The following is a 17,447-nucleotide window of genomic DNA, read 5'->3' on the forward strand; positions in this document are numbered from 1 at the left end:
AAGGGGAAAGGGAAAGAAAGAAAAGCGTACCAGAACAAAATTAAAAGGACAGGAAAAGGCTAAAAATAAAACAAGAAAATAAAAACAGAAAAATGAACGACAGAAAAAGGCTATGAAAAAGAAACAACAGCAGAACAGAAACCAGAGACCGGCTCACCATTTGGCAATGAGGGATTAGGTGAGGGCAGAAACCTGTGGGTGGAGGAGGGCCTCAAACACAGAAACTAGACCTCAAGTGGGCAAGCCACTACCAGGTGGAGCTGTGCGATGGGGGAAGCAACACACGTTGACAAGGTCAGTGAGGTAGATGGTAGGCAGATCCTCTGTGTTCTACGAGTGAAGAATGAGGGTATCTAACTGAGTGAGTCCCCTTTGATGTCTATGTGGTGAAGTCTCTCGATCAGTGTGTGGTAGGATATGGTGTTGAAGGCTGCAGAGAGGTCAAGGAGGATCAGAGCAGCTGTTTTTCCTTCACATGTCGTTGGTAGCTGCGATCAGGGTGGTTTTGGTGCTGTGAATTCTGCGGAAGCCAAATTGGGAGGCTTCGAGTTGCTGGTCCTACTCCAGGTATGCCAAAATCTGTTGTTGATAGTATTTTTCAGTACCTTAGCTTTTGAGTATGCTTGGGTCAGCGTATGCATTTTTGAGTAGTGGTCTGACTTCGGCGTGTTTCCAGACATTGGGAAATATTGCAGTGGTGCTTGAGGTGTTGAGCAGGGTGGTGAGTTCCTAGCTAATCCTTTGGTTTATTTGGTTGAAGATGAGGTGGGGGCATGGGTCTATGGGAACTCCTGACTGGATGGAGTTCATGATGGAGGTGGTTCCTTGGTGGAAAGGTGGTTTCAGGTAGTCAGTCTGTGGTTTGTGTCAGTTGCGGTGGAGGCAAATCTATTGAGGAAGTCTGTAGATATAGGGTGGGGTTCAAAGAGGCTGTATATGGGTGCAATTTTGCCATGGAAGAAGTCAGTGAGGTTGTCGCATAACTCTTGTGAAGGTGTGATGTTGTTTTTGCTGGCAGCCAGGAAGGAGAATTCGTTAAACGATCTTGAAAAGTTCCTTGCTGCTGTTGGTGCTGGTTTTGATATGTGTGGCTAGGGTTGCCTTCTAGGTAGTGGAAAAGGGTTTAGGGAGCTCTTGAAGGCTGTCCTGTTTGAGGTGCCTATGCTGGCATGCCATCCACTTTACAGCTGTTTGCTGTCACATTTTAATGTTTTTATTCCATGGGTGAACCAACTGGTCATTCCGGAAGATCTTCTCTGATTGTTGCTCTTCATGTGGGCTATGCTGTCAGGAGAGTTGGTGAAACATGCGTTGAAGCTCTTAATTACCTGTTCTAGGTTGGTGGTGGCAACTGGCTTGAAGGTGTTGGGGGCTCTGACCAGATGGTCTCTGAAATTTTACTCCAGATGTGGAGGGAGTGCTGGATATCTTGGGAGTGGCGGTATGAGGGCTGGCGATGCTGAAGTGGATGATGGAGTGATCAGTCCATGGGAGTTCTGTGACCTGGCTGTATTTGACCTGGTTGCTGGAGGTGATGATGGGGTTCAGCCTATGTTCTGCAGAGTGTGTGGGGTCGCAGACGATCTGGGTCTGTCCAAGGCTGCTCACACTTCTGAGGAGTTGTGTGATGTTGTTGTCATTGGGGTCGTCGATGAGGAAGATGAGGACCCAGAGGAAGATGTAACCCTTGGAGTCCAGGGCTAAGGGTGCAATGAAGTCTGTGATTGTGTTGCAGATGGTGGAGCGCGGTATGTGAGGGTGCTTAGGAAGGTTGTTTTTTCATTTTGGAACTTAAAGTTGAGGTGTTCCATAGGTGTGGTGGTACACTCAGCTGCAGTTTGTGCAGGTAACATCGGTGGGGCTGGTTGCAGGCGGATTTCGAGGGACAATGCAGAGGGAAAATTAAATAAATGATTTATTTTCCCTCTGCATCATCCGTCGGAATCCCCCACACCCGGCCCCACCTCCCCACCAATGCGACCTGCATGGACCGCGGCTGGGTGCACTTAATGGTCTCTTTGTGGATGATGGCTGTTTCTCATTCTGGCTTGTTGGTGTGGTCATGGTGTGCGATTTTATATCCATCAGTGCAGATGCAGAGTTGAGCCAGGTCTTGGTGAGAAAGACGATGTTGGGGGCGAAGGAGGTTATGAGGTCCCAAAATTTGGTGGCATGCTTGCACATGGAACGGCTATTAAAGAGTAGGTAGTGGAGTCAGTGGGTCATTTCTGTTGTGGTGTGGCGGGAGGATGGTGTTGTGCTTTGCAGTGTCATGGTGGTCATGCTGGTGCAGGAGAAGGTGCATTTTGCACAGGAGAATTGTCCTACCGTAGAGTTTGGTGCAGCATGGTAGCAGTGTTTGCCGGATTGTTCGGTGTTGAGTGTGCCGAGGACGGCGGTGTCGTACCTGCGGGTGGGCCAGGAGCCAAGGTGTCCGGGCAATGTACATGGTATAGGCACAGACGGGCGGAGATGGGCTTGTCTTTAGCATGACAGTGGCACGGTCGCGCTGTGGCCTCCATGAAGTAGGTCCTGGGAAGAGGGAGGGGCGTTGGGAGGCAGTGGATGGGGCTAGGAGGGAGGCGGGAGAATGGCAGCAGCAATCGAGAGATGGGAGGAGGGAAAAACAAGCACCAAAAGCACACAATTAAGCAGCGGTGATGGCACAAGTAATATTCAAAGAAATTAAGCAAGAGAAAAGCGCAGTCAGGCAGTAGTACAAGAATTAAGCTACAGAGTGGCACAAGAAATAGGCAAAGGAATTAAGCAAAAAAAAAGAGAAAAGCACAAGAAAAAGGCAACGGTTTTAAGGGCGGAGAAAGAGAAAAGCAAAAGAAATAGGCAAAGGAGTTTAGCAAAGAGAAAATCACAAGAATTAGACAAAGGACTTAAGCAAAGAGAAGGAGAAAAGCACAGTCAGGAAATAGAGTTGATCAATCAAACTAGCGAGGTAGAGGCGGGGCTGGCAGCACAGGCAAGAACTGGGTCTGAGACCTGCTCAGTGGGGTGATCTGTGGGCTCCATTAAGAAGGTCCCGGGAGTAGGAAGGGTTGCTGGGAGGAATTAGTAGGGGCTAGGTGGGAGGCAGGAGAATGGTGTCAGTGATCAAGAGGAGGAAAAAAACTGGCGTCAAAGCATAAAATTAAGCAGTGGAGATGGCACAAGAAATAGGCAAGAGGATTAAGCAAGAGAAAAGCATAATCAGACAGAAGCACAAGAATTAAGCAGCAGAATGGCACAAGACACAGGCAAAGGAATTGAGCAAAGAGAAAGAGAAAAGCATAGTTGGACAAGGGCACAAGAGTTGAGCAGCAGAATGAGTGAGGCAGCGGCAGGGCCTGGCAGCACAATGGAGCGCTGGGTCTTGGCCCCATTCATTTTACAAGGCCTCTTTTAATGATTCCTTCATTGTTATTTAAATGAATTGGGCTCTTCTTCCAGAAACATAAGTTTTACTCAATACTTCCCCTCTCTCCCACCCTCAAAAAATATTTAGTGATTGTAATCTTTGCTCTTTAGTTCACTTAGGTTCGTGCTATATAAAACACACACACACACACACACAACACACACTCACGCATATATGTGTGCACACATACAGGTAATACATAGTGCCCTATTTACAAAACATAATTGTAATTTTTTTCCTGTTCACGTTCGTCATAGCATACCTTAAAAACTGCGCTAGGTGCAGGTTCCAAGGCGTTGCACTGGGAATGTCACGTGACCGGCCCCAGAAGCTCCTGTTCTCTCCAGTGTGGAGTTCTATATAGCACTGAACATCGGAAATGGAGCTACCTTTGCAAACACACTTTCTTCTCAACAATGTAAAAATAATTCTCATGGAGAAAGTTCTTTTACTACGAATCACTATAATCCATGGATGATCAGACCCCTTCCCATCCTGGAAAGAGAGTACCTCAAGCCCTTGGCTGCAGTAAATCTCCAACCATATCTAGGGCGAAAGAGGTGGGATTGAAGATTGGAAATACCCACGTTTGTAATCATCCTCAAACTTCTAAGGCTAACCGCGCTCACTGCCCACTCCTCGAGTGGCATTTACTTTTGAAGATTTTTGAAAAATGCTTTCCACTTATGGCGTAGAAATTCACAGTAGAAAATGTATTTCCTCCTGCCAGGATTGCCTAGACGTATTCTTGGCAGGCATAAATGTGGTATCTTCGACGGTAAACATACGGTAATAGTCTAAAATGCCTTTGTGAATAGGCCTCCTGGTTGGTTAACAAACATATACTTGATGAAACCCAAAGATGTTCTTATCGCTAAATAAACCCAACATCATGTTCTGAAATTATTAAGTATGTCAACCATCTCAAACCTAGATGTACTTTAAAGTCCACGGGCCATATTATCAAGAACGGCGATAACATTATCGCTGGTTTAGCGGCAGGAAACTGCCGCCAAAGCGGCGATAAGGGGCTTGATAATATGCCCCAGAGAATTCCAATAGAAGCCCAGATTCTGGTGTGAAGGTCATCAAAACTGGGCTTCTATTGGAATTCACAAAGGCATAATATCAAGCCCCTTATCGTCACTTTAGCTGCAGTTTCCTGCCGCTAAACTGGAGATAATGTTATTGCCGTTCTTGATAATATGGCCCCACATGTGTTGGTTTTCAAGGGGCATATTATCAAGCCAGGCGATAAAATGATCGCCGCTTTAGCGGCAGAAAACTGCCGCTAAAACGGCGATAATGGGCTTGATAATATGCTCTATGGAATTCCAATTGAAGTCCATGTCAAATGTGAAGGATGTCTAACATGGGCTTCAATTGGAATTCCATAGAGCATATTATGATCTATTTAATATTTACTTTATTTCAATTAATTTACTTCTCACCCAATTACCCTATAAAACCACAACCCACTCCCAATAATAAAAAATACAATTAACATTATCAATTAATAAAAATTATTTAGCAATTATTAAAAATTAATTTCAAATTCATACAAATTAATTACCAATTCATACAAATTAATTACCAATTAATAATTATTTATCAATTATCAATACACATAAATAAAAAAATTAATATTTACTTTATTACAATGAATTTACTTCCCACCGAATTCCCCTATAAACCCACAACCCACTCCCAATAATAAAAAATACAAGTAACATTATTATCAATTAATCAATGAATAAAAAGTATTTAGCAATTAATAAAAATTAATTAGCAATTCATACAAATTAATTACCCATTAATACAAAGTAATTACCAATTAATAATTAATTATCAATACACATAAATAAACATAAAAAATATTTACTTTATTACAATTAAATTACTTCCCACCCAATTCCCCTATAAATCCACAACCCGCTCCTAATAATAAAAAATACAATTATCATAATTATCAATTAATCAATTAATATAAATAAATTTCCAATTCATAAAAATTAATTACCGATTAATAATTAATTATCAATCAATTAATTATCAAAACATGTAAATATAATTAATATTTAATTAACCATAATTAAATTACTTCCCACCCTATTCCCCTATAAACCCACAACCCGCTACGGAATTGAATTACGCAAAAATTAAATTACATAACATTCATTAGTTTAAAAAAATTAAACATACATTACAAAAATAATACATAATTTTAACACATATACTACCAACCATAACACTAAAAAAAATTGATATTATAGATATCTATATTTTAAAATTCGATATTATGGTAATCTATATTTTAAAATTCGATATTATGGAATTCTATATTTTTAAATTCTATATTATGGAAATCGATATTTCATACCCCAATTTCGATATTCTGACCTATCTATATTTGGATAAATCGATATTCTGTCCACTCTATATTTAAAATTCGATATTCTGGGCAGTCAATATTTCTGAATCGATATTTAGGGTGTTCACCCAATGCCACACTTTTAGTGGCAGACTCACCGCCATTGAAAGTGAAGCGGTCAGGAAATGCCTAATATGCATATTAGGGCCTCTGACGGCCACGTCACCACCGTGGGATCTATGATCTTCCGCTGCCGTATTTGTAAATACAGCGAGTGGACCACCAGTCTGGAGGTCCAGGTTCCGCCACCGCAGGTTTGGAACTCAAAATCATGCCCTCTGTCTGACCATTGACTAAAGCGGGCTGATCAAAAACACATTTTCTGGAAGTTAAGCTACATAATAATATGTATTAGTCTGAGAAAACATGAGGCAGGTAAGGCAGCTCGAGCGGTCTGTAAGCCAGACCTATGGATAAGAAATGAATCCAAAATGAATTGAGCAGTGCACGTTTGTAAGTCAGCCCACAAATTACACAAAGTCTCGCCCCTATACAGTTTCACAGTATAAAGAGATTACTCTTTCAGCTCCCAAAACCATGGGAAACAAAATTCATAATCACTGTTACAGATAACATGTTTTTGTACAGATAAAAAGGAAATGACTGGACAATGTTTGGAAAGGTTTGTGCATCTAAAGTCAATTTGGGTGAATATAAAATCAATTATGATTCCATACGCTGCCTTCTCTTTCACATAATCAGGATCAGTGGAATTCTAGCAATGTGCAAGGCCCATGCAACTCTGGAAAATCTGATGGAATGGCACATTCAACGTCATCATAACCAAGTGGTAGAGATAGGGAAGGGGGTGTGTCATGGAGATGGGTGTGGAAATGATCATAATACACCCACAGACTCGTACATTTGTGTACGGACTCACACACTTTTTTTGCATGTTCATTAAAACCCTGGAAAGCACATCTACAGCTAACCCTGACTCAAGATGCTGTCACTCGGGCACAGGTTTGCTAAGAGCTGTGCCGGCAGTCGCAGGATGCTGTACAGTTTTGTTTTACGTGAGAGCGATTTTAATGGTAAGTAAATCAACGAAATGTAACTTTGCGCCTTTCAACGCCCAGACAAAAAACGTGTAACTAACCCCCTTTGTACGTTTAGTGGGAGCAGAAAGCCAACATACCCACATTTCAAGGAGATGCACTGTCAAGGAAAAAAAAAAGAAAAAAGTTCGTGGAAAACATGGATGAATACGTCACGTGTTGCGTCACATTATCACGTTTTTAATATTGTGCTGCAAGTATTTATGCTCCTCCATGTCGACTGACACTATGGCCTTCATGTACTTATCCTTAACTTTACAATACAGTGTTAGTCAGTATTCTATACTCTATTACTTACCTCGATATTGTGGTATACAACCACAACTGAATAATGACCAATAGCCCTGGATATTCACAACTGTCTGTAATGCTTCTAATGGCCTAGAAAGCATGGCAGCGCGAGCGCGCTAAATAACACACGGGAGCCGGTATAATTGTGTTACACACGCGGCTCCGACTGACTTGCCGAGGCCACGCCTCTTTATTTTAACTCGCTAGCGTCTGACGTCACGCGTCAGCGCTAGCGCACCTCGGCAGCGCGGAAGGCTAGAACGCCTCGCGCGTGCCGAACACTACACTCCTTCCAACCTTTATAAACATTAAGCAAAACATAAAAGCAAAATGATGGGTCTGTTACCAGTCCGCCAGTCCTTACGGGTCACACCATATAGTCCGCCAGCTGGGATGACGGTGCCGGGTTCCTCCTCAGGTTGTAGAGGGACGGGCCGCCTCTGGAAGGGACCACCTCGGGGGTTCTGCGCCTTGGGGTGTTCGGCTCTACCCGGGCTGGGGAGCTGCCAGGTGGGTTACCCCCTGGGGTGGCTGGGACGGGCTGGGAACACCCATCCTCGTTCCGACTGTCCTCCACTTCCTGATCTCCTCTCGGCTGGTCGGGATCCGGCCCCTCGGGCTTGGCCCCGGGACGTGGCGGTGTTCCTGGGTGGACTTTTTTAAAGAAGGACACATCTCGCGTGACTGTTTCTGCGCCTCTTTGAGCGGTCACCATCGTGCCTGTCCGGCGGGTGACCACCCATGGTTGAGGTTCAAAAGGAAGTCTGAACTTGCTGCCTGGGTAGCGGTCCCTCACGTATACTCGATCCTGCTGTTGTATCCTGGACTCCTTCGCTCCTCTTCGCAGGCTGGCGTGGTCGTTCGAGCGCCTCCGGTTGGCTAATGTCTTTTCGTTGGTGGCTTGTGCCGGAACCCAAGTAGGGTGGTGTGGGATCGTGTCACTTACGATTCTCCCCATGGTGGCTGTTCCTGGCGCTGCCTCGGTCGTGACATGGGGGGTCAAACGGTATTCGCGCAGGAAACTGTAGATCGCTCTCTCCAGTGGAGATCCCTCAGCCATGGCGATGCGAATGGTTTTATTGAGTGTCCTCATAAACCTCTCTACCTATCCATTGGCCTGGGGCCACCGTGGTGTTATCTTGCGGTGAGTGATCCCCCAGCTCTTGAGATACTCTGTGAACTCCTGCCCTTGGAAAGGCGGTCCGTTGTCGGTCTTGACCACCCCGAATATGCCGTGAGTGGCGATGGTTTTTTCAAACTTCGCGATCACCTCCGTGGCTGTCTGGCTCCCCACGATTTCGACCTCTGGGTATTTGGTGAAGTCGTCAATGATGACCAACGCATACCGCCCATCGGGGAGATGTCCGAAGTCGGCACTCACGCACTCCCATGGTCGCCGAGGATTGTCTTCGGTCGCCACTGGGTGCGGGCGCTCCGGCGGTCCTGCGGCTTGGCACCACGTGCAGGTTCTCACCGTCTGTTCCACCATCGCATCCATGCCTGGGAACCATACTTTGGCTCGGAGCCTGCCCTTTGTCTTTACTACTCCTTGGTGTCCCCGGTGGGCGAGGTCCACTGCTTGTTGAGCGAGGCTGGCCGGCATGATTAGTCTTGGACCCCGCAGAAGACATCCTTGGGCGTCAACGGACAGCTCACTTTTCACCTTCAGGAACGACTCTAGTGTCAGCTTGGCTTGGGGTGTCCGTCTGTTGAGCGAGATTTGAATTGTCCTCCAATCCCCCCATCTGACGGCCTCCGCTGCTGCTCTCACACATTCATCGCCTTCTGATGCTTCTATTATTGCGGCCAGGCTCATTGGAAGGGGTCGTGACCGCTCCGTCACATACCGGACATACTCCTCCCTATCCTCGGCCTCCTCCTTCTCCTCTGATGTGGCTTTCCGCGGGTGTCGTGACAGGTAATCCGCTGGGTTCGTGGCCCCTGGTTTGTACTCCACCCGGTAGTCGTACCCTTGTAGTTGGAGTATCCATTTTTCAATCCGGGGCGGCGGCTTCGAGGACGACCCTTGGAATAGAGGAATGAGCGGCTTGTGGTCGGTTGTCACTGTGAAATGATGTCCATACACGTACACATGAAAGTACCGGCATGCCCAGTGGATGGCGATGGCTTCTCGCTCGATTTGAGAGTACCGCTGCTCTGTTTCGGTCAGGGACCGGCTGGCGTAGGCGATGGGGGCCCATTCCTCATTGTCCTGGCATTGTGTCAGGACCGCTCCCAGCCCAAACGGACTCGCGTCGACTGCCACGTTGGTGGGCTTTGCCGGGTCGAAGTATGACAGGGTAGTGTCCGCGGATAGGGCCGCCTTCGTCGCTTGGAACGCCTGTTCCTGTTCCAGGCCCCACTGCCACGTGGTGGACGACTTGGTCAGCTCCCTGAGGGGTTTAGTGAGGTTAGAGAGGTCCGGAATGAAGCTGCCGCAGAAGTTGACCATGCCCAGGAAACTCCGGGCCTCCGATATGTTCGTCGGAGCTGGGGCATCTTGGACATCCTTCACCTTATCCGGGTCTGGGGCCACCCCTTGGTCCGAGAAGGTATATCCGAAGAAACTGATCTTATTCTGCAGGAACTGACACTTCTCCCGGTGCAGGGTCAGGGCTGACTCCTGAATCCTCTTGAGGACCCCTCTCAATCGCTGGTGGTGCTCCTCTATGGTTGACGCGTATATGAGCAGGTCGTCACTCACGTTGAGCACGCCGGGGAGCCCACTGAGCACCTCTCTGATGGTATTTTGGAATACCTCGGCGGCACTCGAAATGCCGAAGTTTAGGCGCCGATATCGTCTGAGGCCCACATGGGTGGAAAAAGTAGTGATGTACCTCGAGTCCGGATGAAGTGGTAGCTGGTGGTAGCCTGACCGTAGGTCCATCTTTGAAAACCACCTGACCCCGTTCAGCTCTCCCAGGATGTCATCAATAGTGGACGTCAGGTGTCGCTCTCTCTTGACCGCAGCATTGGGGAGGCGCATGTCCACACAGATGCGGACTTGTCCTGGCTGCTTCGGCTTCCTGGCGATGACGATCGGGGATACCCACGGGGTTGGCCCACTGACCTTTTCGATGATGCCTTGTCTCTCCAGGGCCTCTAGCTCCTCCTCCACCTTCTGCCGCAGGTGGAAAGCAATCCGCCGGTGCCTCAGCGCCACTGGCTGGACCGACGGGTCGATGTGTAAGGATACTTCCTTTCCTTTCAGGCATCCGATGCCTTTGAAGACTTCTCCAAACTCTTCCAGGATGGTGTCCAGTTCTTCCTCCAGAACTGCCATGGCAAACGATATCAACCTCAACTCTTCGGCCGATTGCCCGCTCAGCAGCATTCCGCTGCCCTCTTCCGTGACATAGACGGTGGTTTTGATGCTCCTCTCGCCATGTTGTAGCTCTGTTTGGAAGCACCCGATGAGGGGAATGGGCGTCTTCTGGCCGTATGCGAACACCCTAATCTTCGCCTCTCTCAGCGGGGGTTTGGCTCGCAGTTGGTGGTAGACGTTGGCGGCCATCAGCTCGATGGAGGCCCCAGTGTCGATTGTCGCCTTTACCTCTTGTTGTTGGACTAGTATGCGACATTTCGGAAGTCTGCGCTTCTTCTTCTGTGGTTGATGGATTGCAAACACATAATGGACTGGGTACTCTCCGGTGTCGTCGTCCATGTCTTCACTATCTGCCTCTTCGCGTACCCCATGGGCCGCCTCCTTCTTGGCTCTGGTGGACCGGCACACCGCCGCAAAGTGGTTCATCCACCCGCAGGCGCCGCACTTTTTCCCTCTGGCCGGGCAGTCCTGCATGCGGTGGGGTTGGCCGCCACAGTACCCACAGTCTTTCTTCTTTGCCTCCGGCTGTCGTTTTCCTCCAGCTTGCCTCCCTTTTGGCCGCACTACGTTCACCGTTTCCGCCACTTGCACTTGCTCCGTCTTCACAGGGCGATGTAGGGCTGCCTACATGTGCGAGGCTCTCGCTTGCGATAGCTCCTTCGACCGTCCGAGGGTGAGGATGTCCGCCAGGGGCTTTCCTTCTTCCTGGAGGACCGTGACGCGAAGCTTAGACGAGTTACACCCCTGTATGATCTGCCCTCGGATCTCTTCCTGTTCGCCGCGGAACCCACACGTGCTGGCTAGCTCCTTCAGCCGGCCATGGAACGCATCCAGAGATTCGTCTGCCTCTTGTTTGGCCTGACGGAAGATGAACCTTTCATAGTCCCTGTTCGCCATGGGCTCAAAGTGGGCGTTGAGCGCGTTCAGCAGTGTGTGGTGCGTTTTCGGCGTGGCTTCCACGAGAGTTTTGTAGATGCGGTGGAGGTCTTTGCCTCCTAGGTGGAGCAGCAGTGCTCTGCGCCTTTCCCTCGCGATGCCAGCCCCTTCGAAGTAATATTGCAGGCGGTCTGTCCAATCCTTCCAGCGCGGGCGAGGGATGACGGGGCACCATCAACGACAAACGGCTCAATGGAGGGGATCGACGCCATCTTGGCACATGCGCAGCACGCGGTGGAAGCTAGCTTCCTCTCCTCTGCGTCGACGCCACCAGGCGTGCACTCCCTCCGGGCGTTGCGTGTTGGCCTTCCTCGCGCTGCTGCACCAACTGGTGGGCGCGCCTACCTCCAGACGTCGTCCGCGGGACCCTCAGGCGCTTCTGGTTCGAGGCGATCACCCCCGGCATGGGCCTGGATCAGGAGGAGGGCGCGGCCGTCATCAAACACCTCGTGGGGGCAGGTGCGGCATCACCTGGGCGAGACATACCCCTTCCAGGCTGTGGATTGGGGCACCGGGGCACACCCAGCGTCACCTCCGATGTCAGGATGGACCCTCCGGGCACCTGCAGTGTTCCCCACCAGGCCTCACAGTAGGCTCAGCCAGGGCACCATGAGGGGAGCAGCACACATAGGCTCAGGCACCATGGGAGGACAAGGTGTGCAATGTGGGGCACCCAAAATAGCACAGCAGGGCTCAATTGACCCCTCGTCGCCAGTGTAATGCTTCTAATGGCCTAGAAAGCATGGCAGTGCGAGCGCGCTAAATAACACACGGGAGCCGGTATAATTGTGTTACACACGCGGCTCCGACTGACTTGCCGAGGCCACGCCTCTTTATTTTAACTCGCTAGCGTCTGACGTCACGCGTCAGCGCTAGCGCACCTCGGCAGCGCGGAAGGCTAGAACGCCTCGCGCGTGCCGAACACTACACTGTCATACAAAGGGGTGGATTTAAAGTTTGGTGAAACGACGATGGAGTCCCCTGTCCTGCAAACTGAAGGTCCACCCACCTGATTTACAGTCAGTCAGACCTCCAATGTGTCTGCAGCAGAGACTGCTCAGTCTCTCTCACTGACATACTTTTCCCATGGCATGACAGTGTTTGGACCTGGGGAGGTTTGGCAATTGACTGCTCTCTGGATTGTAAGTGAGCTGTCGAATGACCAATTTTTCCTACTCCAACTATCCCTTACCTCCATGAAAAACCTGGCAGTGAGGGTAAATAAAGATGTTTAAATGATGCCCACACTATGGGAGAACTCCCACATGGTGTGTGGGGGTCAGTAGTTTTTGTTTTCTTTTGGCGCTGTGGGATTTTGTTTTTGAATAAACAAAAAGAAGTTAAAGGTTTTATAGGCGTCCATCATGCTTGAAAATGCTCCCAGTCAAACATTATATCATTGACAGAAGCTGCTGTGAAAGTTGTTCCTGTCAGTGATTAGAGTTATCTGCTGGGCTGACTCTAAGGGCCTGATGATGAGTTTGGTGGTGTGGGAGTGGGGTGGCATGCCACAGCACCGCCCCCACACCGCCAAACTCAACCGCCTCCTGCCCACCAGATTACGAGTTTCCTCACCGTCTGGTGGACGGTCCTTTGGCGGTCCTGTTGCGGTACAGTATAAAGGGCCGTAAGTGAACCTTAGCACTGCATAGTTGAGTGAGCACCAAAGCCTGTTCTTGCACAGCATAGACTGTGAAGTTCATGCTGTTCAGTAACAGGGGGTGCATGCACACAGGGTGGCACACCATGTGCCTTCCTACATGTCAGCCTTGAGGCAAGCCCCCTTTGCTTCCTCACTGCCACACTTTTCATGGCAGGCTCACCGCCATGAGAACTATGGCGTGAGGAAACTTGTATTTGTATTTGTAACGGATTTGTAAAGCGCTGGAATCAGCCCCTAAGGGGTATATCCATGCTAGAGAGGAAGAGTGAGCCTGGTCGAAGCCCCTAGTAGCGAAACAATTCCGTCTTTAGAAGTTTCCTAAAGAGAAGGAGGTCGGGGCAGTTACGTAGCTCAACTGGCAAAGAGTACCAATATTTCGGAGCCAAATAGGCAAAAGTTTTGCCCCCAGTTCTCAATTTTCTAAAGCGGGGGACAACAAGCAGCCCTTTGCCCTCAGATTGCAAAGATCTGACAGGATGGTACGGTATAAGATAGCTGGGTCTCCTGCCATGAAGTGCCTTGTGAGTTAAGCTGCAGATTTTAAATGTAATTATCTGGCGGATGGGAAGCCAATGAAGCTACTTCAGCAAAGGCCTAGAGGATGTTCTGGGAGGCATATTGAGAGCGAGGCGTGCTGCTGTATTTTGAGTCACCTGCATTCTCTTCAAAAGAGATTCATTAGCTGTAGCAAGGGAAGCGTTGCAATAATTGAGATGGCTTATAACTAAAGACTGAATCAGAGTTCTGCAGACTGATAAAGGGAGGATCTGGAACACTCTACGAAGAAGACTCATCGTATGGTAGCAGGTGCCAGAGGTGGCCATGACTTGGTCTCTCATTGACAGAGCATTTTGCATTTTGCGATCCTCTGACCGCCATGCCACTGCCGAGGGATCCGCGCCACTGCCGAGAGCTCATGGATCCCCGGCGGTTGCAGTGGTCCTATGGCGGGCTGACCACCAAAGTCCTAATAGGGAGGTCGGACTGCTGGTGTGGTGGTTGCCACATCGCTACGATGGGTTTGGCAGGGACCGCCAAACTCATAATCAGGCTCTAAGTATAGAGGAAGGGTACTCCATCAGGTCGATGGTGTATTTTACTTTGTTGCCCTGACAGAGTAATTACCATCCTCTGCAATCCATAGTCTCCAAAAAGACAGAAATATACTTCAAATCTAGGAGGAAATAACTGGAGCAGAGGTCACATATTTTACAGCAGGTTTTATGAATTGGACAAAGATATGAAACTACTGGTGAGAAGTATACTGTTTAATTGGGAACATACATTAACTTGTACTTAGGAAAAACAACTATACAAGGTGGAGAAGACAAGAAAGCAGTAGACATGGTGAAAAAGCTACAAATAAGACAGAAAACTGCATAGAAAGAAGGCTGGCTGCCAGGCATGTTATATAAAACAACTCACATCATAAAGGCATGGGCACTATAGGATGTGACATCATGCACTGAATCCCTTCCTGCTAACACCACAGGGTAACAATTTGCCTCGCCTCCAAATCACTCAACAGCTTTCTAATTACTGTGGGCAGGGGTTTAGGAAAAGGGCAATCCATGAAAATGTCTGAGTGTAAATAGGACTTTCATAGCCAGGCCTACTTTATCTTCCTACTTGAGTTGATGGAATCCAGTGATTTGCCCAAGATGTGATCTGCAACACTAGGCGGTGCTCCTTGTGCCACATCACTTTTAAATGTTAGCATCAATCCATGGTGACGTTTTCCTTCTGTTATTTCTGTTTTACTACGTGAGTGCCTTCAGTGACTTTTGTTACTTATCTATGAAAATGTAGGTGTCTAATTCTTTTCTTCTGCTGGCTTTTTAGTTACTCCTGTGAACTTGATCCCCAATGGAAAGAAGTGCCCAGACTGCTTCCAAGAAGACACCCTCGAGGAATGTAAAACTGATAAATTAATCGAATGTAGGGGACCGGAGACAGATTGCTTCAATTATTACGGGACAGCCAAACGGCCAGGTAAGTGCGTCGCTCATGTTTGGCTGTCACCCAGCAGATGCTTGGCAGTAGGAGGTTTAGATCCTAGCTATTGGAATGTCCTTTCAAATGCTCTGAGATGGTGTTAGTAGTGTCCATTGTATGCCTTGTCTGGTGCCAAATGTTCTGCTTCATTGATAATTGAATAATTTAGGTTTTTTGACACTGTAGACAGCAGAATCTCTGATACACTAAAGCAATTGGGCTGGTTTAGAGTTGGGTGGTAACAGAATGCGCTTTGTGGGGGAGCCGGCCGGAACCGCGGAGTCCTTCTGGCTCCCCCTGCAGTCCCCAACGAGATGGCGATGCCCGGGGGATGTGGTACCAGGGGCCAAAATCGGCCTGAAAAGGGGGACCACGCGTCCCACTCCAGTTTCAATTTATTAAAACATGAAAAATGTCTCAGGCCCCGGGAGATGGGTTCCGGGGGCTCAAAAGGGTCAAGGGAAGGGGAGCCATGCAGCCCCCCTTCCTAAAAATAAAAATAAAATGAAAAGCAGGCAACTCACCGGAGGTCTCGCCCCCTTTCTCCACTACTCTGCAAACCCACCTACTGGTGGGTTCCTGGTTGGGGGATGAAGTAATCCCCTTTACTGATGAGGGTCCTTAGGGGCCAACTAGCCCACCTGTTACCTACAGTAAGCCCTATCTACACAGTGGGATTTCTGAGAGGTGGTTACAGGCCACACCCCCTTTCTCCACTACTCTGCAATTGCACCTGCACACTGCTGGTGGGAGGATGACATCACCTTGCTTCATGAGGGTCTCAGGACTAAAGTGGACTTTTTCCCACAAGCAGCAGTGCATCAGGAGGCTCATTTGAGTGGTGCAGAAAGGGGGCATAGCCTCTGGCCACCTTTCAGCAATCCAGCTGTTTGGGACTTACTGGAGTAAACAGGAGCTACTTGACTCCAAGGACTCTCAAGAGCCAATGGAACCTCATCCCCAACTAGTAGTGTGCAGGAGGCACATATGCAGAGGGGTGGAGAAGGGGGCGTAGCCTGCTATCAGGTCTCAGCAATCCTGCTGTATGGGGCTTACTGGAGGTATTAGGAGTCCTAGTTGGCCCCCAAGGATGTCCTTGGGGGCCAACTACCCTGCTTGTTATCTCCAATATGTCCCACACAGCAGGATTGCTAAGGGGTCTATGGAGGCCAAGCCCCCTTTCTCCAAAACTCAAAAAATGTGGCTTGTGGTGCACCAACAGTTAGGGGATGATTCCACTTTACTTCTGAGGGGCATTGGGGGCCAAGAAGTCCTTCTGGTACCTCCTGTCATTCCTACACAGTGGGATTCCTGCAAGCTGGTCAGAGGCCCAACCCCCTTTCTCCACCACTCTGCAAATATGACTATTAGTTAAACAAGCATTTGCAATGCAATAGGTCTCAGATTTGCAAGAGTGAGAGCTTTTGGTGTTGTAAATGTAATTTTTTATTCTTTATGTGTTTTGGAGTGGAGTGGATGCATGTGGTGTGTAATGAAAAGTATGTGGTATGTTGTGCAGTTGAATTATATGGATAGTGGGATTTTGTGTTATAGAGAGTAAGTTAGAGCTATTGGTGTTGTAGAATTGCTAAGAGGTCTTCGGAGCCCATGCCACCTTTCTTCACCTCCCTGCAATCACAGCTCCTGGTATACTGATAGTTCTGGCATGAAGTCCACTTTACTCCTGAGGCACCTTGGGGGCCAAGAAGAACTCCTGGTAGCACCTGGTCAGAGGCACAGCTCCTTTCTCCACCACTGTGCAAACGCAGCTGCTAGTTAAAAAACCTTAGAAATTCACTGAAAAACCAAAATTCACAGTCATGCTATAGTTAGGAAATAAAACTTTTTAAAAACCTTACAAATTCATTGAAAAAAAACTAAAGGTTACAGGGACGTTATAGTTAGGCTGACATTTCACTTGTACAAAACCAGAGAAATTCAGGAGTTATAGTTAGCTCAGTTAACTACAACTTGCGCCCCTGCAATGCACTTCTTATGACCTCACATATGACATCGCTCATGACAAGGTCAATAACATCACTGATGTCATCACTGATGACATCTCTAATGACATCACTGATTATATCACTGATGACATCATCCATAGAATCTCTGACGCACCCACTCACACCCCCAAGTAACCGTTCATACACCCACTTCAACTTCCACACTATCATTCTCAAAACCATTGACACACCCATACTAGTACTTATATACCCACTCACTGATTCATAGTTCTACATACACATTCACTCAGTCACTCATAGAGCCACTCATATACTAACTCACTCACTAATACAGCCACTGATATATCCACTCATACAGCCACTCACATACTG

At 48.2% G+C, this 17,447-nt stretch overlaps 1 protein-coding gene across 1 annotated transcript in view; it reads left to right on the forward strand.

Moving 5' to 3' along the window:
* LOC146808896 (phospholipase A2 inhibitor gamma subunit B-like) overlaps nucleotides 1-17,447 on the forward strand; it is a 193,170-nt gene that overhangs the window by 68,761 nt on the left and 106,962 nt on the right. Inside the window, exon 4 of the mRNA XM_085615708.1 lies at nucleotides 14,956-15,105. Coding sequence (XP_085471834.1) covers nucleotides 14,956-15,105 — 150 coding nt within the window. The remainder of the gene's footprint in view (nucleotides 1-14,955; nucleotides 15,106-17,447) is intronic.

This window comes from Triturus cristatus, chromosome 7, assembly GCF_964204655.1.
Source record: "Triturus cristatus chromosome 7, aTriCri1.1, whole genome shotgun sequence".
NCBI classification, from domain to species: Eukaryota; Metazoa; Chordata; class Amphibia; order Caudata; family Salamandridae; genus Triturus; species Triturus cristatus.